General features: G+C 43.4%; 2 protein-coding genes across 2 annotated transcripts in view; one reads left to right on the top strand and one right to left on the bottom strand.

Moving 5' to 3' along the window:
• The window catches only part of PDZRN3 (PDZ domain containing ring finger 3), a 205,087-nt gene extending 182,072 nt beyond the window's left edge, over positions 1-23,015 (bottom strand). Inside the window, exons 1-3 of the mRNA XM_050957310.1 lie at positions 22,076-23,015; positions 11,135-11,221; positions 9,862-9,969 (exon numbers count right to left, since the gene is read on the bottom strand). Of these exons, the coding sequence (XP_050813267.1) occupies positions 9,862-9,969; positions 11,135-11,221; positions 22,076-22,792 (912 nt within the window). The 5' untranslated portion in view covers positions 22,793-23,015. The remainder of the gene's footprint in view (positions 1-9,861; positions 9,970-11,134; positions 11,222-22,075) is intronic.
• Positions 1-25,769, top strand: part of GXYLT2 (glucoside xylosyltransferase 2) — a 730,828-nt gene that overhangs the window by 415,551 nt on the left and 289,508 nt on the right. The gene's annotated exons all lie outside the window — the stretch shown is intronic.

The raw sequence follows: 25,769 nt of genomic DNA on the forward strand, positions 1-25,769 counted from the left end.
GAAAATTCTCATGGGCAATTTGCAAACTGAAAGCTAAATTCCCCTAATAAATTATTTTATTCACTGCTAATTATGTGCAAAGCAACAGGGCTGGATTCTGATGCTACTTAACATGAGCAAGGGTACCTTACACCATGACTGGTGACAAAAATGTGACTCCTGGAGTATGGGTGACAGATGCTAACTCTTAGTCATTGCTGGTAGCATTTGAACATTGTATTTTGCTAGGGTTGCTCTAATGGAAATTTATTCAGCCCCTTCAGCCTAGGATAAGGGTCAGATTAGTTAATGGTTAGTTAATTAGTTAGTCCTACACAGTTCTGCAAGGGGAGGAGAGGGTGCAAGAAGTTATTCTCTCTCTGCAGGAGGGCTGCACAATTCTATCACTGACTGTCCTGTGCTAGTCTACAGCTTGGATTCGGCTCCTTATGGGAAAGATAGTGCGCGAGAGGGCTCATGTCCACTTCCTGCCTGCTCTTTTAGCAGAATGAAGCTTGCATAGGGAAGCACATGTTGCACCTTGTAAAAAGGTGGCAGGGCAAAAGGCTTTAATGACATATCTTTCATCGGAGTTCACCAGTCTGAGGTGAAGACTGAAATTCCAAGTGATCAACTCCCAGCCAGAGCTGCAGTAAGACATAGGTACAATAGGATTGTGCATAGAGCCCTAGCTCCTGGACTTATATGAGTACCTCAGAATCTCAGCTCTCATTTAAAATATAACACCTTACAATTGCAGAGTAAATCTTAAAACCGTGAACAAAGTGTAACAGAGACAGAGACGCAGACTGACACAATAGCTCTGAGGGGCATGGACTGCCCCAGCTCCAAGACCCACTGCTTTGGGGACCCTTGTCAACACTGCCCCAGAAAGGGAGAGGAGTGCAGCAGGACCAGCCTGCTCTCTCCAAAAGATGCACACCTGCTGCTGGGGTAAGTGCAGGGGACCCCCCTGCTGCAGCTCTCAAGGGGAAGGGATCTGTGCTGCTGTCCCTGGGCAGGAAATGTGGGATCAGTGCCACACAGGCCCCAAAGTGATTTAGGCCGCTGCTCCTAGCCAGCTGTCATCTTCCAGGACAAACACACCCACTTGGATCAGGGACCATTCACATAGGAAACCAGCAGTAAGCAAGGAATCCTACCACTCCAGATAAAGGGGAGGAAAGAGGAAACTGTCAGCCCTCAAACTGCTATCTTATCTCACACATTAGCAAGGAAACCTGCAACTAATCCAAATATCTGGGCTAGCAAATCACACCCTAGACTAGACAACCAGGTGAAACCCCTCTTAGCTCATTATAAAATTAAAAGAGCCCTTGCCTCCCAACCCCAGATGTAGATGTTCCTCAGCATACACATTTTATTAATAAAGAACTGCATATCATGCACTTACGACCTTTCCTTCTGGTGAGTGATCCATCCGGGGGTGTCTGATTCAGCTTCCGCTGTGTTAATTTGGCTTTGGAGCACTTCCACAGGCTACATAGTTAACACAGCTGCCAAATTCAGTTTACTCTGTCTATGATGTACTCTATGTAAGATGAGAAATGGCACTGCTATTGGAGCAGATCCCTGCAGGGCAAACTCTGCAACTAGCCTCACCAAAGAGCAAATGATCAAACAGATCTACAAAAACACAGGACGATTCGCTAAAATGTGTGACTATGCTTATGTGAAGACTGGTGATGAAAACCACTCAAGACATCATACAAAATCGGTCCATAATTCATAGTAAACGAGTATCCTTTGGGGTACGAATCAATCAAACCATTTCTGCACTAAGACGCATCCCCGGCTCCTGAAACAATAAGCGCTCCAACAGACAGCATGCTACATGGGGTATCTCCTCCGCTGGGATACGTTCTCATAGCTCTAGCGAAGCCACTGGGGTCCTGACAATTGACACTAGCTGATGGGAAGTATTTATTTGTAGGGTATTTAATAAGTCTCCTACTTCCTACACTAGCACAGAAGCTAAATAAGCTGACTCACTAGCTACAGTCAGCAAAGAATGTCATATTTAATCTATAATCCTTCAAAGGAAATGTGTTTAAAAAATTAAAGTAAATTTGGCCTCTACCTAGTTGAGGAAAGATCACATGCTCATCTATGGAATGTGAACAGGCCCTTATTCAGAGATGTAATTAGCTGCCATTTTGCTCCCACAACAAAAGCATATTATCTGATTATAGATAACTTCTAGGTGTCCCTACAGTGCCTACTTTCATCTCTTTCTTACACAGGATCCAAAACTGCTTCTATTGAAATAAGGGCAAAACTCCCATTGACTTAAACGGGGAAGGAACCAGCCCTCTTATGTGCATGTGTTTGTGTGTTTGAATGCACACGTAACACAGTCTCTTCTGGATCTTACAACAGAACATGGTTAATGGAGCACTAGTGGTTTATTGTATTAAGTACATTAAAGTATAACTGCTCTAATTGCAGTTTGCCTTGTATTTATAAACCACAGAAATGTATGGTGCGAGCAAACAGAAGGCACAGCAGTCCTGCAGGGGCGGCTCTAGACATTTCGCTGCCCCAAGCAGGGCAGCATGCCACGGGAGATGCTCTTCCAGTCGCCGGTCCCGTGGCTCGGGTGGACCTCCCGCAAGCGTGCCTGTGGAGGGTCCGCTGGTCCCGCGGCTCCACCGGACCCTCTGCAGGCACGCCTGCGGGAGGTCCACCGGAGCCGCCTGACGCCCTCCCGGCGATCGTCAGAGCGTCCCCCGCGGCATGCCACCCCAAGCATGCGCTTGGCGTGCTGGGCTCTGGAGCCGGCCCTGCAGTCCTGCCATTATAGTGTTACTTCCTAACTTTGCAAGTAATTGTGGAAGACCTGGAAGCAGATTTAGGCCAGCCATTCAAATTTACTTTAGAAACAGATTTCTAGATAGAGGCAGTTATGGTAAACTGAACACAGGACAGGAATTCATGAACTCAAACTTCAAAAACATGCGTAAGAACGGCCACACTGGGTCAGGTCAATAGTCCATCTAGCCCAGTATCCTGTCTTCCGATAGAGGCCAATGCCAGGTGCTTAAGAAGGAATGAACAGAACAGGCAAACATCGAGTGATACATCCCCTGTCATCCACTCCCAGCTTCTGGCAATCAGAGGCTAGGGACACCTAGATCATGGGGTTTCTTTTTCATCCCTTACCATCCTGGCAAACAGCCACTGATGGAGCTATCTTCCATGACACTGACTTCTTTCAGGAGTCATTTCCCTCTCCGCCTCAGGTTCTCCCATCTGTAAAATTGGGATAATATTTACCCTACAGGAAAAATGTGAGGATTATTAACTACTTAATGTTTGCAATTTGAAGATGTAAAGTGCTATGTAAGCACCAATTATTATTTTTGAACAGATACTGTAAAACAAAACACTGAATGGGATATTGCAAGAGGATGGGACCTGTATTTTCCTTACATGTCTATTATGTGTAGTGTTAAACTCCTGAAACATGCAGCATTCATCTAGGGGGATAGGTCCTTGGTTAGCAGTAGGGATGTGTATTTCATGGCATGCTGTTTCCTTACTATTACTGGGCTATTGCTCATGTCCATGATATACAAGCAGTTAAGAAATAATTTTCTAAGGTTACTGACAAATAAGGAGAAGGGGCTATTCACATTTTTTAAAATGATTTACTTGTTTTGCATTTAACTTTTTAAAACTGGTGAGAGAGGAAATCCAAACCCACCCTACATAAGGAAACCAAGCTTAAAATGATCTGAGACGTTTTTCAAAAGCTTATCTTGGTATGCAACTCTCATGGAACAGCATTTGAAAGCAGATATCAACATAACAATAATTTACTATCAGTTATGAATACCACTATATTTGTCTGCACATCTTAAAAACCACATAATCCCTGCTCAGTGATTTGAAGCTTTTTGACAGTTCTGAAAATGAAAAATGGCATTCCTTTATTAACAGGCTCTTCAGAATTCATTTACCAGAAGACATGCAGAAAGGAAAGGTTCCAAAAGGAAGCCGCAAAATTCACTTTGATATAAACTGTAAATTCGCTACAATCGGAACTGTAATTAATTCTGGAGCTGCTGTGCTTCTCAGTTTATGCTTTAGGATTGTTTATCACACTGAAATGAGAATTCTTTTGAAAGGATTCTGTTCAAGGTCATGCCAGCAATGTATATAAAGCCCTCCATTTTAAATTAACAAATATATAATATTCTAGGCTCTAGATCAGTGGCTCAAACTTTTTTTTTTTTTTATTGATGACCCCTTTCACATAGCAAGCCTCTGAGTGCAACCCCCCCCCCTTATAAATTAAAACAACTTTTTTTATATATTTAACACCATTATAAATGCTGGAGGCAAAGCAGGGTTTGGGGTGGAGGCTGACAACTCGCGACATCCCATGTAATAACCTTGTGACCCCCTAAAAGGTCCCGACCCCCAGTTTGAGAATCCCTGCTCTAGATACTTGGGTTACCATCTCTCCCCTGTGTTCTCCCAAAGCAAATGTCATCAGATGAGATGTGTCTGCTCTCTAGCCTTAGGTTCTATCTAGAGCTTATTGCTGTGCCCTGTCCGTTTGCAGAATCCTTCTACAAATCTACCTCCCTAAAGACAACCACCAATGCTAGTCTGTAGCTGCCTGCAAAGGCTTTGTATTTGGGTCAATTCAATTTTGTTATCCTGTTTTCATTAGCTCTCCCTTATCTTCAAGAAAGATGTGGAGAAACTGGAGAGAGTCCAGAGAAGAGCAACAAGAATGATTAAAGGTCTTGAGAACATGACCTATGAAGGAAGGCTGAAAGAATTGGGTTTGTTTAGTTTGGAGAAAAGAAGACCGAGATGAGACATGATAGCAGTTTTCAGGTATCTAAAAGGGTGTCAACTTGTTCACCTTAGCCTCTAAGGATAGAACAAGAAGCAATGGGCTTAAACTGCAGCAAGGGAGGTTTAGGTTGGACATTAGGAAAAAGTTCCTAACAGTCAGGGTGGTTAAACACTGGAATAAATTGCCTAGGGAGGTTGTGGAATCTCCATCTCTGGAGATATTTAAGAGTAGGATAGATAAATGTCTATCAGGGACAGTCTAGACAGTATTTGGTCCTGCCACAAGGGCAGGGGACTGGACTCGATGACCTCTCGAGGTCCCTTCCAGTCCTAGAATCTATGAATCTATTCTCTTATCCCCCCTTTTATTTTAGCAGATTGACTGGCTTTTCCTCTAGCATGTCTGACCAAGTTTATTTAATAAATGTTCTGCATTATCACAGCATTCCATGCACAGCCAAGAATGATGCAGAAGGGATAGATTTTTGCCACTCTACTTTGAGTAGGACAAGGAGTCACTATGAAAACTATAAGAATAACTGCAGGATAAGGTACTATTTAGTGTGAGTAAAGCTGGTGAAATTGAGCCTCAAACAAACAAAATAAATGTTTATCGTCATGAATGGAAGATAACTTCAGACAATTACCTTATGGCTACGCCACTGACTATTTCTTTGTTAGGTCCATGTTTTCACTGGCTATACACAGTTGTTAAAAATTAAACAACTTCAGCATTGCAACATGATGTAAATATCCATCTCAGAGTGTTTAGATTGTGTGAACTGAATACGAAGGTAATAAACATGGTTCAGATGCTTTGATAATAAGTCTCTCCTCTCCCCTTCTGTATTAGGGCTATCACAGCGCACGAAACATAGTTTGCACAGAAAGCATGTATCTTAGCTTTGAAGCGTCAAACATTTATTTAGGCTGAACACTCACAGGAAGCAAAGATGATAAAGCACAGGGACCATTTTGCTATATGATCACAAAGCAATGTCAACCTAGATGCAGTGCTGCGGAGCAGACCAGAATGAGTCTCAGAGAGAGTCTCCTGCTCTTCCCTTGCTCTAGGTTGGAAATTAGTTGCTTCATCCCTTTCTGTGGAGCAGCTTACTCCCCTGTGCATCTAAGCAGCTGTTACAGCACATAACTGTGGGTGTGGGGTGACCAGGGCTCCTTCCCTGCCTAATTTTTTCATAGCAGCAAGTATGAAGAAAGTAGCTCTTCCCACGCCAGCTGGAGTCGCAATCTGAGCAGGGAAGACCTGGGGGCCTTATTCCCTGTGTGGTCAAGTAAGGGCAGCAACAAACTGCCTGTACGGATCCTGCAAGACAACATAGACACCAAGGGCCAGATTCAGATATCTTTACTCACCTTTAGTATCTTACTGCTGGAGTAGGCCTACTGAAGTCAGAGATGCTATCTGTGGAATACAGTACTACTCAAGGCAAGTAAGAGTACCACAGTTTGGCCCTAGACCATCCACACGAGTAATTTATTGCACCCAAAAGCTGGAATAAGTCAGGGGAAGACTGAAAATGAGCTACTGAGGGAGACAGATAGCAAGTGAATAGAGAAAGGACAAAGGGGACTCCCTGGCCCCCCTTTCAGCAGGCTGCACACATTTAAATTCTGTATTGCATTGCTATCTATGTGCCTGGAGCCACGGGGCTTGGGGAGCACATGCAGAGCTCAGAATGTTTCCCCTGGGGATCAAAACCAGAATCTCTTTGGGTGCATCTGGTATGTTATTAGTGCCATATAAGTAATAACAACAACAACGTGTAGTCTCAGAAGAGGTTGTTAATCACTCCCTAGGCACAGCATAAAAACCTCAGAAAGCTAGAGACAAATAGATATTCAGGATGCTTCTCAATCAACCCATCACAAGCCTTAGTGTAGGGACGGGGCAGGGCGGGAGGCAAGTGGAGCTCAGGGGGAAGGGGTGTGTTGAGGGCAGAGGATTCCAGGCAGCACTGCAGCTCCAAGACAGGCTGCTGTAACTTAGGGCCCCAGACCTGCCTTACTTACACCAGGCACCAGAGAGCAGCCCAGGATTAGGAGGGCACAAAAGTAGCTTAGATCCACCCCCTGTACTGAGTTCAGTGCTGCGCCTCTTAGCGAGACAGCACAGAATCTTGCCCCATAAGTCTATTCTACTTTTCTTTTCTCTTCAGATCCTTCACTACAATATCTGAGCTCTTATTCTAGCCTATGCTAGCACGGCCAGACACTAAACACTCAAGCTAGGTCTACATTTAAATCACTACAGCATAAACACTCACTACACTGACAGGAGGGGTTCTCACTGCTCTGTAGTTAATCCTCATCCCTGAGAGGTGGTAGCTAGATCAAAGGAAGAATTCTTTTGGTGACCCAGTGCGGCCTACACCAGGGGTTAGGTTGATTTAACTATGTGCTAAAGGATGTAAATATTTCACACTGCTGAGAACCGAGCTGGGTTGACCTAACTTTTTAGTGTAGGCTTGGCCTCAGAGTATGTCTATACTGGAAACAAAAACAAAACAAAAATGTTCTTAACTTAGTTTAGCTAACCCAAGTTAAAACAGCAGTGAAGACATTGAAGAACTTGAGCTGCTACTTAGCAGCTCAAGTTCCACGCCTACAGGGTAGCTTGGGGTTGAACTGAGTTAAAAACTGTGTTGCTGTATCTCCACTTTTATTTTAACCCAGATTAGCTAACCTGAATTAGGAATGCATGTTTTTTGTGCAGTGTAGACATACCATCAGAAGTGGGTGGGGAGAGACAATGGCAAAGAGGAGCAGAACTAGTCTCTTGCAAGGAAAAGCAGATGCTGCATCAACCACTCTATCAAAAGGTACACAGTAGCCATATTCCTCTGCCCTCCAGGAGATAACACTATGCAATGAATGAGGCAAGGGTTCAATGAAAAAAAAATCTATGTGATCATGCAATTAAATATCATATCATAATTCATATGCACAAAAAGGCTGAATTAAGGTTGCATAAGCCACTTTAATGTTGGCATTTCTTGACTCCTGAGTATTTGATTTTGAAACCTTAACACTTCTTTAACATAATTTGTATGTAACTGTATACCAGCGGTCAGCAACCTCTCAGAAGTGGTGTGCCGAGTCTTCATTTATTCACTCTAATTTAAGGTTTTGCGTGCCAGTAATACATTCTAACGTTTTTAGAAGGTCTCTTTCTATAAGTCTATAATATATAACTAAACTATTGTTGTATATAAAGTAAATAAGGTTTTTAAAATGTTTAAGAAGCTTCATTTAAAATTAAATTGAAATGCAGAGCCCCCCGGGGTTGGTAGCCATGACCAGGCAGTGCGAGTTCCACTGAAAATCAGCTTGCGTTCCGCCTTCAGCAAGTGTGCCATAGGTTGTCTACCCCTGCTGTATACAGTAGAACCTCAGACTTACGAAGACCTCGGGAGTGTAGGTTGTTCGGAACTCTGAACTAAATGTTATGGTTTTTCTTTCAAAAGTTTACAACTGAACACTGACTAAATAGAGGTTTGAAACTTTACTATGCAGAAGAAAAATGCTGCTTTTAACCATCTTAAGTTAAATGAAACAAGCAGAGAAACAGTTTCCTTACCTTGCCAAACCCTTTTTTTTTTTAAACTTTCCCTTTTTTTTAGTAGTTTAACACAGTACTGTACTGTACAGTCATTGCTTCTCCCCCCATACCCCGCTTGATTGCATACTTCTGGTTCCAAATGAGATGCGTGGTTGACTGGTCACTTTGTAACTCTGGTGTTCATAACTCTGAGGTTCTACTGTATTTAAGATACACGTACCTACAGATAGGGTTATTAAAAATGTCATATTATTAAAAAATCCTAACTTGACTAAAACTTTACAGGTATACTTTGTTTTACGGGAGAGATTCCATACAGAGAAGCTTTATATGGAGTCCTTCTTAGGAGTTTTGCGGATGCTTTGCGGTTACATTACATCATAAGCAGAACTTAAATCAGGGATAGCACTTCTAAACCACTCCACAACTAAGTTCTTATCTTTTTATGACCATGCTACTGTGATTCTATTCTTCTCCTCCATACGTGGTATATTAATTAATATTTTATACTCCCCAAATTGTGAATGCAGTTTACCAAAACAGTGTAGAAAATAGCAAATACACATTGTTCTTTGCCAATAGAAAATCCTTAACAGCTGTTTATTGCTCATTTGCAAAACATAACAGCAATGGAATTTCATTACTTAGAGAAACTGACTGTTCCATGATATCCTTGGCAAGTAAAGCTTTACTTATCTTTTTGAACAACAGATTCTCAAACTTTCCTCCTCTTACAAAAATAAAGACAGTAAGGACACATTTTTAACTGTAAAATGCTCAAATCTGACTCCCAATAAATTGCTTTCTGTTTCATGAAATCTAACCCTGTTCCCCTCTCCTCTCTCCAAAAAAATCACTCACTGAAACTTATGAAAAACATTTCAAGCTACCAACTCTTTAACAGGAAGGATATTTTAGTGAGGTCAACACTAGGAAAATGAGAAGAAATTCAAACTTGCAGTCTGAATAATATTAGGAGTCCAGAATAACATTAGAGAAATTACTTAGGCAAGCTTATAACCATCTGTACCAAAATTCTGGAACAGGAACTTTTGTCCTCTATCTGTTCAAAACATTTTGCTACTCCTATGAAATGTCTTAGAAACCAAGCTAAATAAAGTTACAGTTTATACAACAGATATTTCACATATGGTTTTAACTAAATAACTTACAAGTCTCCAAAAGCTTTAAAAAGAAATAACTGCAGCATACCAAATAGATGCTAACTCCTCAAAAAGCCAGGACATGTACATGCCATCCATAATCTGGGCTCTATATTTAGATAAGAGCTCTACGTAAAGCCAGGAAGGTCAGCATTGACTCTGGTCAAACATATTTTAACAGACATCTCTTTACCAGACAACATTTACCATGCTACACCTCTCCCATATCCCACATTATGACCTACAGAAGGCATGAGATGGAACTTGGCCTATTAACAGAGACCGGACAGTGTGTTCACATACCTCAATAATCCTGTCGTGAATCTGCAGCCCTCCTTCTTTAGCAGCAGGCCCACTGTCAATTATTTTCGATATAAAAATTCCTTCACTAGATGAGCCATCTTGATTGTCCTTTAGGAATGAAGAGAAAAATATAACATTGTACCTTATACCAGCTCTAATTTGTCTAAGGCTGAATCTTGTCAATGATGCTGCACATGAGCCCCAAAATGCTCAGTGCCAACCTAAAGTAATTACGGTAGTTACTATGGGCTAGATCCTTAAGTGCCGAGTACCTAGAACCTCCATTTAAAAATGCAACCACAAACAGGCTTGTATTTGTTATCTCACTTTACACTGATAGTTACCTAAAGCCAGTTCCTGAGAGGTGCTGATCCCCTCCATCATTCGTGTAATAAGTATACAAAGAGAACATGCAAATGAAATAAAACTAACAAGCTATTCTTTATGTCCCAGTGGGCTTGCACAATCAGTTCCCATAAGTGCTAACAGCATAGAGTGATGTGATGAAGTGTAGTTAAAATGTGTTAATTACAAAGGGACGGGGAGGTTTTGAGGGGAAACTTCAATGTTAATCTGCCAAGAACAAGCCCAAATTTCTGTCGCATTATTGAGAGGAAAAGAAGCTGTTCTATCAAAGTTAAGCTGTTTCCTTTCTGAACTAACAGCACAAATTAAAATCTACCACCGGACCTAATTCAGGTCACATGATGTTGGATCCAGCTAGTCAACATCAAGGGGAAAAAAACAGTAATAAGTGTTCCTGTAAGAAGTTCAGTCCTGGACACTTGCACAGGCAAAACTTCCACTGAAATCAAGGAGTTCAGTACAGAGCAGACTGCGAGTTGTTTAAATTATATGCTTTCCACAGTACAGTGGGCTGTTTAGTGTCTGATGGAAAGGACGGTAAATTTCTGAAGCCCCAACAGCAAAAGCAGTTTGAAACAAATTGTTAAAGGATCTGATCCTGTTAGCACTGAACTCATGGGACTACGTATTGACAGGACTGTGCTTTGCAAGAATGGGTTTATGTGCTTCAGCACTGTCTGCACAATCCAGATGTGACAGCACATTCACATCACTCAAGTGTAACTACCTGTGATCATGGATGAAAAACAGTGATATGAGGGAAAAAGGAGACACTCCATGTCGGTTTGAATATAAGGCATAAAACCATCTCCTACGGAGCCAAATATGTAGTCAGCAGCATTTCTTTCTCCAAACATTGATCTGCATGCTCTCCCTAACAAGAAAAGGCAAACACATTTTAACATACCACACATGGCCGGCCACCAATAATATTAAATCCAAGAGAGCCAGAGTCACGATGAAGGACAAGAGTCAGTGCTTTAGTCTCTTCACCCTAGGAAGAACAGGTAAAAGCATTCAAAACACGTGCATATAGTCAGATGCTAGGATGAGTCATGCTTCCATCTAAATATTTAGTTTGCTGATGAATTCCAAGGGAAGCGGTTTATGTCCAGATTTGCAAGAGAGCTCAAGACCCAGCACTCCCATTGTTCCCACATTCCATCTATTCCATTGTTCTCAACAGGAATTGCTGAGTGCTGAGCTCTTTTGAAAATGCAGAATTTAAGATTTATGCATCATTTATTTTGCAAGCTAGAGCAATGAGAACCCTTTGCTGTGTCATGTGGCTCAGGCCTATAGCCTAATGGAATAAAAAAAAATGTCCATATGCTATGTAGTAATTATAGCTATCTGATGTGACCATATTTGGTATGTAAAAATCTTCAGGGTCACCTATAGTCTGCCGTCTCTGATTCTTTTGTGATTGATTCTTGGGACAGCATTTTTATGTTGCCACTCTTTGTCTTGCTGATTACATTAAGTTGTCCTAAACTATGAGTGATCCGAAGCAGCAGCAGACATGAAGTGTTATGAAACAGCAATACTTTTGTGAATTTAGCAGGTAGAATTGAGAAAAAGCACCAGACTCCTAACAGTTGTTCAAAGTGAGTATTACAGAGAGTAATTCCACTGAGATTCTAATTAATTCGGATCCTATCTATAAAGGCTTGACAGTGATAATAATAGAAAACCTCCTTTACTGAGAATTCCCCCAACTCCCAAATAGAAAACCCTAAAGTAGCATGTCTCTAATTAGACCGGTAGGAATAATAGATATATTTTATGTATGATGTGCAATAGAGAAGAGGTGAAGGAGATACTGCATATAAACATGATCTGTTGTCCTGTCCTGTGTGCCAAGGCTGCTCCCAAACATAGAAACGTCATTGGCTTATATAATAACATCCTTTCCACGGATAAGTTGAAGCATTGTGAGAGCTCTTAGTTGTGTCAAATTACATGGAAGGCAAAATTAAATGCCTATACTGTTAATGATGAATCTGAATCTTCAAAATCCACTAATTTCAGTACCAGTCAAGCAGCAGTTAATAATAGCACCTTACGGCGGGGCTGGGGACTCCCCACTTGTATATCTTAAGGGTTTCAGAGATGAGACTGTGCAGATATTCAGAGTGATATGGTGCGTGTCTAAATATAGATACGTTCTGATAAGAACGTGAACATTGCTACCTGCAGATTTCTTGCTTTGTTTTAACTAAAAGGTGAAAAAGTTATGAACATACAAGAATTTGAGGAAGTTATCTTACAAGTCTGGTTTTCCTAACCAATTAATGACATAAATCATAACAGTTACTTAGCAACTCAATGCAGATGTTTTTAATTTGTGCATTTTTCTTTTCACATATCAGTTTGAAGTGGTCAGTCAAATGTTATGTCTAAATGTCAAAGCAATCCAATATCACTGAATCACTCTTGCAGGAAAAAAAGCGATGGGGCCAAATTTTCTGCTGCTGTAAACGGATGGAGCTCCACTAACCCAGTAGTGTGACAGAGGGCCTCTTGCAGCGTACCCCTTTTCCCTCCAGTTGCTCAAAAGCACCCCTTTAGTGCAGCTGCATCAATACACACCAGCTGAGAATTTGGCCTATAATATTCCTCAGTTGTATGTGCTCATTTTCTTTCCTGAAGATCACATACGTAGACTGAGACCTGATCCCAGGAGGTACTGAGCATTCACAGCTCCCATTGATTTCAAGTGGATTTGTACATATTCAGCATTAATCAGAATCAGGCTTGCATGGAGGAATGAAATACTAGGTGTTTTCATAGATATCTTCAAACCCAGACATCAGATAATATTTTGAGGAGAAAACTTTCCAGTCCTGTGAGACCACTTTTAAGGTCTGGTAAGTTCAACATTTGAAAGACAGGTATGCCATTGTCACAAAAGCAGTTTTCCCCTCCTTTCTTTTATACTACTCTGTGGAGGGAAATTGACTAGGTCAATCAAGAAACAATGAACATACTGCTCTCAGAAGGGTTGCTGTAATTAAAACTCAGTTAAGTACTTCCATTAAAACTCCTGATTTTGGGGTGGACATTACACTTTTAATACCGAGGAGAAAGGTGTTCACTGTTGTTTTCCCCTCAATCTTCCCATTTCTACAGTTTGAGCTAAGCATGCAGGAGGATTTTGGAGCAAGCTTGAAAAATGGTTAAAAAAAATTTTTTTTTTCAAACTTCTTCATGAAAAATATCCTTGGTAATTTTTAAATAACTCCAATCAACTCTAATCTGAATCTGAATCCTCCCTGCCCCTTCAGACGTCACTTAAAAGGTCTGCCATCCCTGTTGTTACTCAAGGCTACTCTTTGCATGTCCTCCTTGCTGTGTCCCATAAATTTTCCCTCTCTCTGTCATGTTTGACAGAGGGACACTTGCAGCATACTCCGTTGGTGTTTTCCTCCAGCTGCCCAATAGCACGCCTGCCATGGCACATTCTCTGGCTTCATTCCTAAAATACGTTCCAAATATTTCTGTCGTCTTGTGTGTATAACTTTGGACGTAAGGGGCTATTGAACTCTTGACCAGCTCTAATGGCTTTGCATATTTTGTCCACCATTTTTACTGCAGCAGAGTAGTATTACAGTAAGGAATTGCATATGGCAATGCACAGTGATTATTCCACCATATGTGCTAAAATATCTAAGCACAAGGGACCTTGCAATGTGTTGCTTTTATATTTTGTTACTTTTGAAGATTTATATCTCAGTGCTTGGGGGAGGGTGGGCTTTAAAAATGTTTTTATGTACATTAATGAAGCCACAAAGAGAATGATTCTTGTAGGGCTTGGTGAGTTTCTCTTCTTCCCTGAAACGTCTTATGTTCCAGTGAACCAACCATTATACAGTGAAATGACTGATGATGTAATGGCCAGCATCCCAGCCCTGCCCATATAATCAGGTTCTGCAGCAAACCTGATAGTTCCTGGCATGCTGTATTTCCACACCTGAGGGCTCGTCTACACTCAAAGTTGTTGACAAAACTTTTGTCTTTCACAGGTACTTAAAAAGCCCCCCCCCCCCCCCCGCGAAAGACAAAAGTTTTGTCGACACAAGCAGCAGTGTGAGCATGGCTTTGTCGGCAGAGGCGCTCTCCTGCCAACAAAGCTAAAGCCGCTCGCGGGCTGGAAGTATTTTGTCGACAAAAGTACCGACAAACCATTTACATACGCTGACGTTTAGTGACAAGGCTGTGTTGACCCAGCCTTGTCACTAAAAGCTGCATGGTGTAGACAAGCCCTGAGTAAAGCTCTTAAATATAATTCTGGAAATTACTGTACCTACCACCTGAATATTTTGGAGCTAATAAACTATGTCCTGCATTTTATTCTATACACTAGAAGCTTCCTCATTTCTCTAGTGATGCTGTAGCTAAGAAGACATTTCTTATCAACCAGAGAAACTCTACTCCTCCTGACATAGGCACCAAATCCGTGGGTGCTCCAGGGCTTCCCACGGGGAAAAATTGGTGGGTAATCAGCACCAGCAGCTCCCTGCCCCCCCCTCGCCCGGCTCACCTCCACCTCCCCCCGAGCGCACCATGTACCTGCTTTTCCCCCCCATCTCCCAGCGCTTGCGCCATGAAACAGCTGTTTCACGCAGCTGGGAGGGAGGGGGAACGCGCTCATGGAAGAGGTGGGGTGAGGATGGGGATTTGGGGAAGGGGTCCAATAGGGGCAGGGAGGGGACTTTGGGGAAGGGGTTGGAATGGGGGCGGGGAGAGGGTGAAGTTGGGGCAGGGCCGGGGGCACGCGAGCACCCACTGGCGCCGGGGAAAGTTGGCGCTTATGCCTCCTGATAAGAGGAATACAGGCCAACCGACCTATGCCAAATTGTGTAGTCAGGAACATATTCTAAGAAAAACAATCTGCTTTTACAGTAGAACCTCAGAGTTACAAACATCTCGAGAATGGAAGTTGTTCGTAACTCTGAAATGTTTGCAACTCTGAACAAAATGTTACAGTTCTTTCAAAAGTTTACAACTGAACATTGATTTAATACAGCTTTGAAACTTCACTATGCAGAAGAAAAATGCCGCTTTCCCTTTATTTTTTAGTAATTTACATTTAACAGTACAGTACTTGCTTCTTTTTTTTTGTCATCGTCTCTGCTGCTGCCTGATTGCGTACTTCCAGTTCCAAAGAAAGTGTGTGGTTGACTGGTCAGTTGGTAACTCTGGTGCTTGTAACTCTGAGGTTCAACTGTAGTTTTCAGTAGTTTGGCTGCCTTTTAAAAATTAAAATTCTGGAGGATACTGCCTTCATAAAGATCCCAGTACTATGGACCAGGTCCTCAACTAGTGCAAACTGACAACCTCATTGATTTGACTGGATCCATGCTGAGGATCTGTCATATATCCATTTTACCTACCCATGGACTTCCTCTCACTGCACTATCAATGCAGGTTTGAATACAGTAAAATAAAAGTGCATAGGAGTTAAAACAAGAGATCTCTGTTCTCACCTTTCTGGATATTGGCTACTTGTACATTTTAAAAATGTAATCTTCAGTGTTTCTGTCAGAGTGTGGCTTTTTCACGGGGCTTTGAAGAAGGTCAGGCTGCAGCACAGCCTCCGGTTCAGAGGGGGTTCTGCTTCTGTGGCCTAGGACCCAGCTCCAAAAATACCTTGTTAATTCATCCTTGCTCCTTTCTTCCCAATCACTTCAGTATAAACCATGTGCCTACATGCAATGGCACAATGTGACCAACTTTATCAATAGGTTTGAATAATGGTATGTTTCAGTGAGAATCAAGCACAGTTTAAATAGCCTGAGGTTTTTCTTTTAGATGTATTCAGACTTTGATGTATTCAGACTGACTTCATCAAACGAAACATTCATTTTGGGTGAAACACATCACCACCTCTCCTTCAAACACACACACAAAAGCCCTCACCTCTCGCCACCTCAAACCTCAATGCCTGCCTCTCCAAATGCAAGGCACACTTCTTAGACCTTGTTTTTAATAATAAAAACACACAGCACCGCAGACATAAAATAAATAAATAAATACATATGTTAAAAAAACATCCTCACACTTTCTCCTCAAGGATGAAAAAAGAGAGGGGGGAGGGAGAACACATGCAAGTCATGCAGCTTAATGCACATCTGGAAGGTGCTCAAACACTATGTAGATCAGATGGTGCCAAGGGTGATTCCCCACTCTGGCACTTCGAGTGCAGAAGGTGGGGGCCTGCAAGGATTCTAAAAATTAATACTGGCCACTCCAGTATTAAACTCCCAAGGTTACAGCTTCTCTCTGACCTTGGCTTGGTAAACGCTGCCACCACCCAAATGCAAAAAAAAACCCTTTGAACCCAGGAAGGAGCACTTGGGAATTCCTTCCTGTGGGGCACCCTCAAGCCCTTTCACCCTCCTCCAGGGAAGAGCTGAGAAGGTAAACGAAGGAAATTAGCTGTTGCCACCAGCTAATATATGCACAAACCTCTTAGGACACCAAAACTCCAATCCTGTTCTTAAAAAACGTAAATTTTATTAAAAACAAAAAGAAAGAAAATATATCTGGAACTTAGGCTTCTGCTAGATTTTAAAAGAGCAATTCCAAAAATTTAGCAACCCAAATAGCTTTCTTGGGGGTTCAGCTTAAAGATTACAAGCAAACAAGAGCATCTGGGGTTAGCACAGAGGAGTCCACTAGCCATAAGAAATAAATCTAACTGCGTCTTTCTGAACATTCCTAATCTATTTACACATTTGGGGGTTCCAAATAAGTAATTCTTGGTATGAGCTATGATTATACCTGGCTTAAAGCTTCTCATAGCATAACTGCTCCCTATTCCCCTCTTTCCTGGAGAACCACAACAGAGACAAAGGGGAAGATTTTTTTCCCCCCCATTTAAAAAAGTTCTAGCCTTCCCATTGGCTCTTTTGGTCAGGTATCCACTCCCTTTCCTTTAGCTGAGGGACTTCTTAACCCTTTAAAGGTAAAGCAAGCAGAGAACAGCCACCAAGAGGGACTTTATAGGTAACTGGCTAGGTGGGTATCTATAAAAGGGAGCATCTCCCCCACCTCCTTCATTTATCACAGATGGTATAAGAACCTGAATAAAATAGATTAAAATGCCTGATTAATTGGGCTTTTTGCAGAGATCTCTGCTGGGATTATATGTAGGAGGGGGAATAGAATTCCCCTTTCCTCAGTGGATGGACAGTCCACAGCCATATTTCCTCCTATGCAGGTTTTTGAGCCACTAGATCTACATAGTTGCAGCTTCAGTGGCTCTGTTCCCAGCACACTCTCCCCTCCCCCACCATATGACATTCTATTCAAACCCCTTCCACAGCACACAGTTGACCTGTTTTTGATCCCTTAGTGCAATCCCATCATGATGGTCAACTGGTATAGAAGAACCTGTGGACATCCTCAAACCACCATTTAATTTCCCCATTGATTCATACTTTGAATAGAATGGTGCAGAGGCCTCTCTTCTATCTAGAGTGGTTCCACATCACTACCAATGAGCAATAACTCAGTCTAGAAAGCCAGAACATTTATTTTTAACTAACCTGCACAGAGAACTCAGGCCATTGTAAAGTAAATAGATGGAACAAATATAATGTGCGCAAACACATTAACACAGTTCATTAATGACCATTCTATTTGAGCAATGAAAAGGCTTCAACCGTGACCAAGCAACTACAGCTTATAGCAAATATTTAAAGTATAAATAATAATAATAATGATAATATTGGTAATGACAATGCACATTTTGACTGGGCACAGCTATTTCTGAACCTGGAATCAAGTGGAGAAGTCAATTATTCTATATTTTACTACTCCTAAACCGGGTGTTCTGGGACCAGAAGGTGTTTATAGACACCATCCTGTGCTGCACATATTATGCTGGCATCATTATCTGAATAAATAATCCAGGACTAAATAATCTGGAAGCAAGCCATATCCCAAACTGGTGCAGCATCTCTTGTAGTAGGTGATCACCTTGTCAACATGGTCTTTTTCAAAAATCTCTAGTGCACAAAGATGTATGTTTCCTGATTGTACTTGTTTTGACGCTGGGCAGACTGAAACTATTAACATTGGAAAGTTGCCCAAAATGCCATGAAAGTCATGTAATTGACTGACCGCTAGACCACAAGTTTGTGGTGACACAACACCTTTTGGCTTTCTTCACATTACACACTGCTTCAGAAAACTGCACAACAGCTTTTTTGTAGCAGTGTTGAAAATGAACCCAGTCATGTTAGTCAGCTGCATCCAGAGATTTGATAAAAGTATTGCTGGAAATTACACACTGTGGACATTATCTATTTGTAACAGTACTGTGACGTTTCACCCCACATTCTTTATGAAAATATGCTTATGATATGAATATTACATAACAGATGTACTTTATGCAAGATTGGTCTTGTAAGAGATCATTGGAAAGGTTATAATTTACTGAATATGATTATCCAATTCGTATGCCTGTATCATTTCTGTATCTGAAATTAGGAATATTGAGTATTTCAACTATGCTACTTTGGGTGACGCCCACTGCTAACACTTCAGGTACAACAATGGAAAAGCCAAGAGAGATGGCCAATCAGCAAGAACAATAGACTGTGAAAAGGCTTGGCCTTCCTGCGGACACTCCATACTGCCACTGACTCATGGACGCTGTGAAACTATCTGGTCTTGTCACCCGAGATACTAAACATTACCTGGGACTTCTTGTAACTTTCCACTGGAAGGGATGGGGTGTCAAGTTTGGGAAACAAAGGATTCCCGTCTTATGTAAAGCCTATTTAAGGGTGGGGAAGAAGGCAAAGTGGACTACTCCTCTCCATGGACTGTCTGCCCAAAAAGAAAGACTGCTAAAACCACCTGAAGGGAAGGCAGGGGGGAGTCCAGACTGAGACAGGGGTCTGGTCTGCGAAGAAATATAACTGGAACTCTGCACCACAGAAACTTTGCAACCTGCCTAAAATAACATTTAGGATAAGAAATTACATTTTGTAACCTGTTTCTTAAGTATATTGAGCTTAGCTTGCGTGTTTGGTTTCATTTGCTTAGTAATCTGCTTTGTTCTGTCTGTTATATTCATTTAAAATCCACCTTTGGTAGTTAATAAACTTATTTCTTGTTTATAACATAACCTAGTTTATGTAATTTCTAACTGGGGGTGGGGGAAGAAGTTGTGCATATCTCCCTCCACATTGAGGGAAGGGTAAAATTTCATAAAGCCTTTGGGTTTGTACCCCTTAAAGGGAGTGGGCACCAGAGTGTTGGGGCTGAATCTTTCCAGAGCAGATCTCTGTCTCCCTGTGCAGCTGCGTGTGGCCCTGCCTGTGCGCTTGACTGGAAGAGGCTTGTGAGCCTAGCCAAGCAAGGCTAGGTAAAGGGGACCCAGGCTGGCAGAACAGGCTGACTCAGTGGCACCCTGGCACATCAAGTGACACCCCAAAAGGCCCCGCCACAAGTACCTTTCAAAAAATTGCATCCCACAGCACTTTACAAAACTAAATAATGCAGCAGCAAAGTTATCAGCAGAGTGAGAGACATTAAGAAGTTCAGATAAGGGAGCAAAGGTGTGAGTTTTGGATCAGATTTAAGATGAAGCTGATGAGGTAGAGAGATACAAAAAGGCAATTCCAGATGGTGGGAGCCATAGAAAAGGCTTTCACATCAACTACAGAGCAAGAGGGGGGACCTGATGAGTGGAGGGAGCAGAGTTGGTGCAGAATGAGAGAAATAGGGGGGAGAGATCTATGAGTTAGGGGTTATGGTTGAGTAAATCCAAAGAATGCTTTTATAAAGAGGCAGTTTTGATCTGACCTTGATCCACTGAGGGTGGGGGTCTGTGATTTCTTTTATTAGTTTCATTTTGTTATTAACCTGCATTGTCTTCAGATACCATCTACAGACTTTAAAAAAGCATATCCCCTATCGAGATGTTGTTGTTGTTGTTATCTGACAAACACTGATCTTTTTTCTCCCCATTAATTTATAATGAGGTAGAAGATTATAAAAAGAAGTTTTGTTTTGTTTACATTGCTGTTTGAACATCAGCAGCATCAAGGATGTCAGTGCAGCTCTCTAAACAGAGTTTGATAAGTTTGCTGCCGCATCTGTGGATGTGGTAAGTTGTGAAAAGCCCAAGATGTGTTCTCAGTGCTTTCATCGTGAAGTTAATTGGTTTCTTGGTGCTCCCCTCACGTGGAAGACTTGTTCTGATTAATAGTCTGGGGTCACTGAAACCCTGTGCTGTATAACTCTGCTTCCTGAAGAATCTGCTTCTGGTCATCTTGATTTTATAAACAGCCCATTCCAGGTAGTTCAAAGTCAAGATAAATTTAAATTAGGTAAATCCAGCATTTGAATCCCTATTATAGATGGTTCAGAAAAAAGAAAGCTCAGAGTAGATGGCCCATACTTGGACATACAGCAGAAAGTGCACACTATTTGGTTTCACATCATGGAAAGCTCATTGCTAGCAGCTACCGATTGTGCAGTTTATTTGAGGAGTGTCTGTGTTGTGTAAGGGCTAATCCTAGTGACATCATACTGTGGAAAGCCCTATTACGGAAAACCCATTCTGAATGATTTAAGGTTATGGAATGCTGGATCTGGAAAGTGCTGGGTCACCAAAAGTCTTTTGCAAATGATTCTGTTTAGTGTTACGCCCAGTAAGTTGACTTCTGGTGATTTGATACTGTGAGTCCTGAAAATCCCCATTTGTGGTGTTTACAGGGTTCTTCGGGAAGGGAAGTGAGAAAAGGGATTGTAACCATCGTGTGATAGACGACCATCCCTGTAATATCTTCAGATACTACTGGGCAGTCCCATTAGAAATACATACATAGAAATAGATTGTGGCAGTTAAAGACTAGAGCTCATCATCATATTTCAAATGACTTTTTTTTTGTTATGCTCTTTTATCAAAGCAATTACTTCTTAATGACAAGCCTAACATTTGACTCTCTCTAGCACCCCATACATCAGTTCCCCAAAACACATCAAATAGCACCATGAGTTCTGAGCACACGTAACTCCGTCATTCCCCAGTTTTCAGTGAAAAGCCATAAAATCATACCATAAGAAAACAGAGATGGTAGGAAACAATAAACGGGCTTAAAAAGAAACGGTGTGCAAACTATGTGGTGTGGGGAACAGCCCAGAAATAAGTGTCCCTTTAACATAATCCATGGCCAGAGCTTGAAGCATTTTTTAAAAATCACAGAGATAAACACAGGAACTATATATATATATATATATATATATATATTTCCCCCTGGATTTTGATAACTCCCTCCTTCTTTTCTAAGGCCGGTCCTGTTTCTTCAGTTGGTGGTGAGCAGCTAAGCTGTAAATATTTGCCCTTCACCCAGACCTGCCAGCTGGCTGAGGCTGCAGCTGACAGGCAAGGCTGTGGGTGAGAAAGGGGGGAGGAAATACGTCTCAAAGCAAAAAACAATCCTGGTTACTCACCAGACCTTCCTCATGGGGAAAGAGCAGAAAACTGTTTTCAACAGGGTGCCATACTCACAGCCCCCTCCCTTCCCCAGGAGCCCCAAAGTCTGCCACTTGGATGCTATTTTCAAAGGGACTTTTCCCCACTTGTGTATCTGCCTCAAAGCTGTGGCTCAGAGTGAAGGATAAAACAAGGTGGGGCCTCTCCGGTCCAAATCAGCGCCCTGTGGGGGTGAAAGCAGGCGCTGGGGTGACTGAAGGGAGGAGGGTGGGCAGGAGGGAAGGGGACAGAGGGCAGAGAGAGAGAGGAGCACCTGAGGGCGCTGACTCCTGGGCAGAGCCGTGCGGGCAGCCAGCGAGGGCGGCTGCCCCCCCACCGCCGCCCCTTTACCTTGCAGGGCGGCGCGGCCAGGCTGCGGCTGAGCGAGTCGAGGCGGGCGCTGTACTCCGTGAACTTCTTCTGGTAGCGCAGCGCTGTCATCTGCAGCTCCAGCTGCACGGCCGAGAGCTGGGCCAGCAGCGACTTCTCCCGCTTGCCGGCCCGCAGCGCCTCCTTCTTCAGCTCCTTCTCCAGCCCGCCGACCTTCGCCTGCAGGCAGCTGTTGTGGCCCTGCAGGGCTTCCAGGCAGCCGTGGCCGCCGGCGCGTTGCTCCCGGTGGGTCAGCACCAAGCCGCAGCCCCGCTCGCAGATGCCCACCGGCCTGGCCTCGCAGCTCTCCCGCATGTGGGCGTCCAGGTCGCGCCGGTTCAGCACCTCGCTGCACCCCGGGTGGCGGCAGCGGGCCGGCGAGTAGTCGCAGCGCTCGGCGTGGGCGCCCAGCTGCTGCAGCTTCACCACCTGCCCGCAGCCCCGGGCGTGGTGCTCGCACTTGATGTCCAGCTTGAGGATGAGGCTCTTGAGCGGCAGGACGTGGTTGAGCTCCTTGGTGGAGATGCGCTGGCATTGCACCGGGCAGCGGCCCTGCTGCACCACCCAGGGCAGCACGCAGCCCGCGCAGAACACATGGCCGCACGGGGTGGTCAGCGGGTCCTCCAGAACTTTGTTGCACAGGTTGCACTTGAAGTCCGGATCCACCTCCCCGCTGAAGCGGTCCAGCTCGAACCCCATTCTCCGGGCTCAGCCAAAGGCACCCGAAATGGGGGGCTGGGGGAGGGAGGGAGGGGATCACACGCTCACCAGCCGCCCTCCCCCCAGGGAAAGGGGCTTCAGAGAGGAGCCCCCACTGCAGAGATCATCGGGAAGGATTTGGCCACCGCGCTTTGATTTCCTTGCGGCTCATCGGGAGCAGCCCAGACTGGCTGGCTGCAGGCTGTCGACTGGCTCAACTAATTGTCGGAGACTTCCTTGCAAAGGGCTTGGGAGGAATCCTCTCTACCGCATTGACTCGAGTTAATGCGCACAGCTTGGCGGCGCACAGTTCTGCTCTCCCCCCCCCCCCTTGTTCAGGGCTGGCAGCGGGTGCGATCGTGGGGGAAAGGGGGAACCACCCCGTGGTCCCAGCTTTTAGCAAGGGGAGAGGGGGCACCAGTATCTTTGTTGCCTCCCCCCCCCCACACACACCACTTTCCGGCTGCCTGGAGAGGGGAGGGAGGCAGCCGCGGAATGGGGGCCAGCGGACAGTGCCTGTGTTTCCCCCTTGTGTTTTCTGGAACGGGAAAACTGCTCTGTGTTCAGGAGACATGGGGGGGGGATCCGAGGGGGGCTTCTTGCGGAGTGGTACTGTGGAGAACTCAGGGGGCGGTGCTTGGGGATGGGGCAGATGATAGGGGGACTTGGGAATCTGGGGGTCTGACTCCAGGTCGCGAGGGGACTTTGGGGCGGGGGAACGCGAGGGGAACAAGTGTGATGGGGGCCCTGCTAGGTGGAGGAAGGGGTATCGGGGAGAGAAGCGAGGTCTTGGGGTGGACTTTGAGGAGGAGTGACAAGGAGGATTGGAGGGAGGGTTGAGACAGATACAAGGTACTAAGAGAAGAGGGGAAGGGAACTGAATGGGACAGTTACAAGAGGGAAATTGAAGGGATTAGACAGGGGAGTTGGAGGCAGGCTTGTGTGGGTGGGAAAAGTCACAGAGAAGGGTGTGTAGTAGCCAGGTTCTGGGGAGATCTTGGGGAGGGGAGCTGGGTGTGAGGGACAGGCACCCTCAGGGGACATAGGCAAGGGCTGTTTTTGAGGGAGACATAACTGGAGATGGGGGGAGACACAGCTTAGGGAGGGCAGGTACCTGAGTGGGGGAGCTGGGAGTGCAGGAATTGGAGACTGAGATAAAAAGATTGAGGTGTGTAGAATATATCAAGGCAGGACTTGTTGGAGGACAGATGCTGGGCTAGGGGTTAGGGGAGGCAAACTGATATGGGGAGCGTTGGGGAAGAGACTAGGAAAGATACTTGCAGGACTTGGGGTTGAGGGGGGAAGCTGGAGCACTCATGTTGGAAAATCTAATTTTGATGTTAGGCTGTTAACACTCTCCAAGAGATGAGTACAAACAGCACAATCCAACAGTACATTTCATGTCTTCATGAAATGAACATGGAAACATATTTTCCATGTTTGTGTGGTCTATTAATGTCCCATTAATGTCAATGGGAGTTAAGTGTGTATAGACCCAGGAAAGTTTAGTACTTTTGAAGTCTGTTTCCATCCAGAGATAATCTAAAAGCATTTCATATAGAGCTATAAAGTGCTAGTGAGACCACACCTGGAGTCCTGTGCAGAATATTGGGCACCATATTACATGTTGACACTGAAGAACTGGAAAAGCCATAAATTAGCATTGCCTAGCTCAGATGGTAAAGTAGAATTCTCCCAGAATTGCCATCTACCCATGATTGCTCTTTTAGTGTGCCCTATTTTACAGTAAAGTGGGAGCACAGCTAGGACTGAAGGCTTCAAGATGACCTTTAGTATCCCACTATTATATCATGGTAGAACGATTTTCTGAATGTCTGTGATGATTATTTGTCTGGAACTGACCTTTAAAAAGTTGCAGCTTAGTAGTCACATCCGTATGTTATCATTTCAAACACTGGAGAGTGTTTTCCAACACTGTCAGTTAGCATGGGACACAGGCCTCAGTGGGCAGGTATCCCATTGACTTCAACAATGGTAGTTTTATCTGAATGGCACCTTCGGGATTTGTCCCTATGTAATATTACCTGTTCTGATAATGCATGCTTTATCAGGGCCTGATCCAAAGCCCATTGCAGTCAATGGGAGCCTTTTCATTGACTTCAGTGGATCCTGGATTGGGTCCTAAATAGCGTAGCCTAGTCTACACAGGGATATTGACCAGCATAGTTATTATGGAATAAGCTAGTCTGCAATAGTTATTCCTTCATGGATACTCTCTTCCAAAATGTATTCTGGAATAATTACTTCTCTCACAAAATTTATTCCTCAATAACTATCTGGTCAATTTCCTTGTGTAGACAAGGTCTTACTGAAATATTTTACCATTTAAGTACTTTGGGGCCGACACTGTCTCTTTTTTATGTTTTTTATAGTCCCTAGTCCCTTTTGAACAATATTACACTAGATACATTATCTCCCTTAAATATGTCTATTAAATATTAGATTAATTGATTTAAAAATCCTAATACCACAGTGCCTTCTCCTGCTCCTATTGAAACCAAGTGCAAAACTTCCATTGACTTCAATGGGAGTGAAATTAGGACCAGGGTTCTTAAAAGTTATTGGAAACTGTACAAATATCTGTATGGAAAATGTTGTCAAGAGCTTGTGTAATGTTTTCATTTGGAGTCACACCAGGCAGATGCTGATGAGGAATTATGTGATCCACTTTAATAGTACTTTTATGTGTGCACAGGCTTTTATTTATGAATTGAATTAAGTCTCAAGAAAGCTTTTGCAGGCCACCCACCATGTGTCACCTCTTTCCTTTATAAATTAAGTTGAGATGACGACAGTTCAGTCTGTCTCCTTGCAGTCATTACACACAGCAGAAAACTGTGAATGCAACTTTTGCCACTTGAGACAGACACTTAAATTTAGTTTTCTGTGATGAAAAATAATCCTCAACGTGAGTCTTTAATGTTGTTTTTCAAAGGCTGAGGTTTGAAACTGAAAG

The sequence above is a fragment of the Gopherus flavomarginatus genome, chromosome 6, assembly GCF_025201925.1.
Source record: "Gopherus flavomarginatus isolate rGopFla2 chromosome 6, rGopFla2.mat.asm, whole genome shotgun sequence".
In the NCBI taxonomy this organism is placed as follows: domain Eukaryota; kingdom Metazoa; phylum Chordata; order Testudines; family Testudinidae; genus Gopherus; species Gopherus flavomarginatus.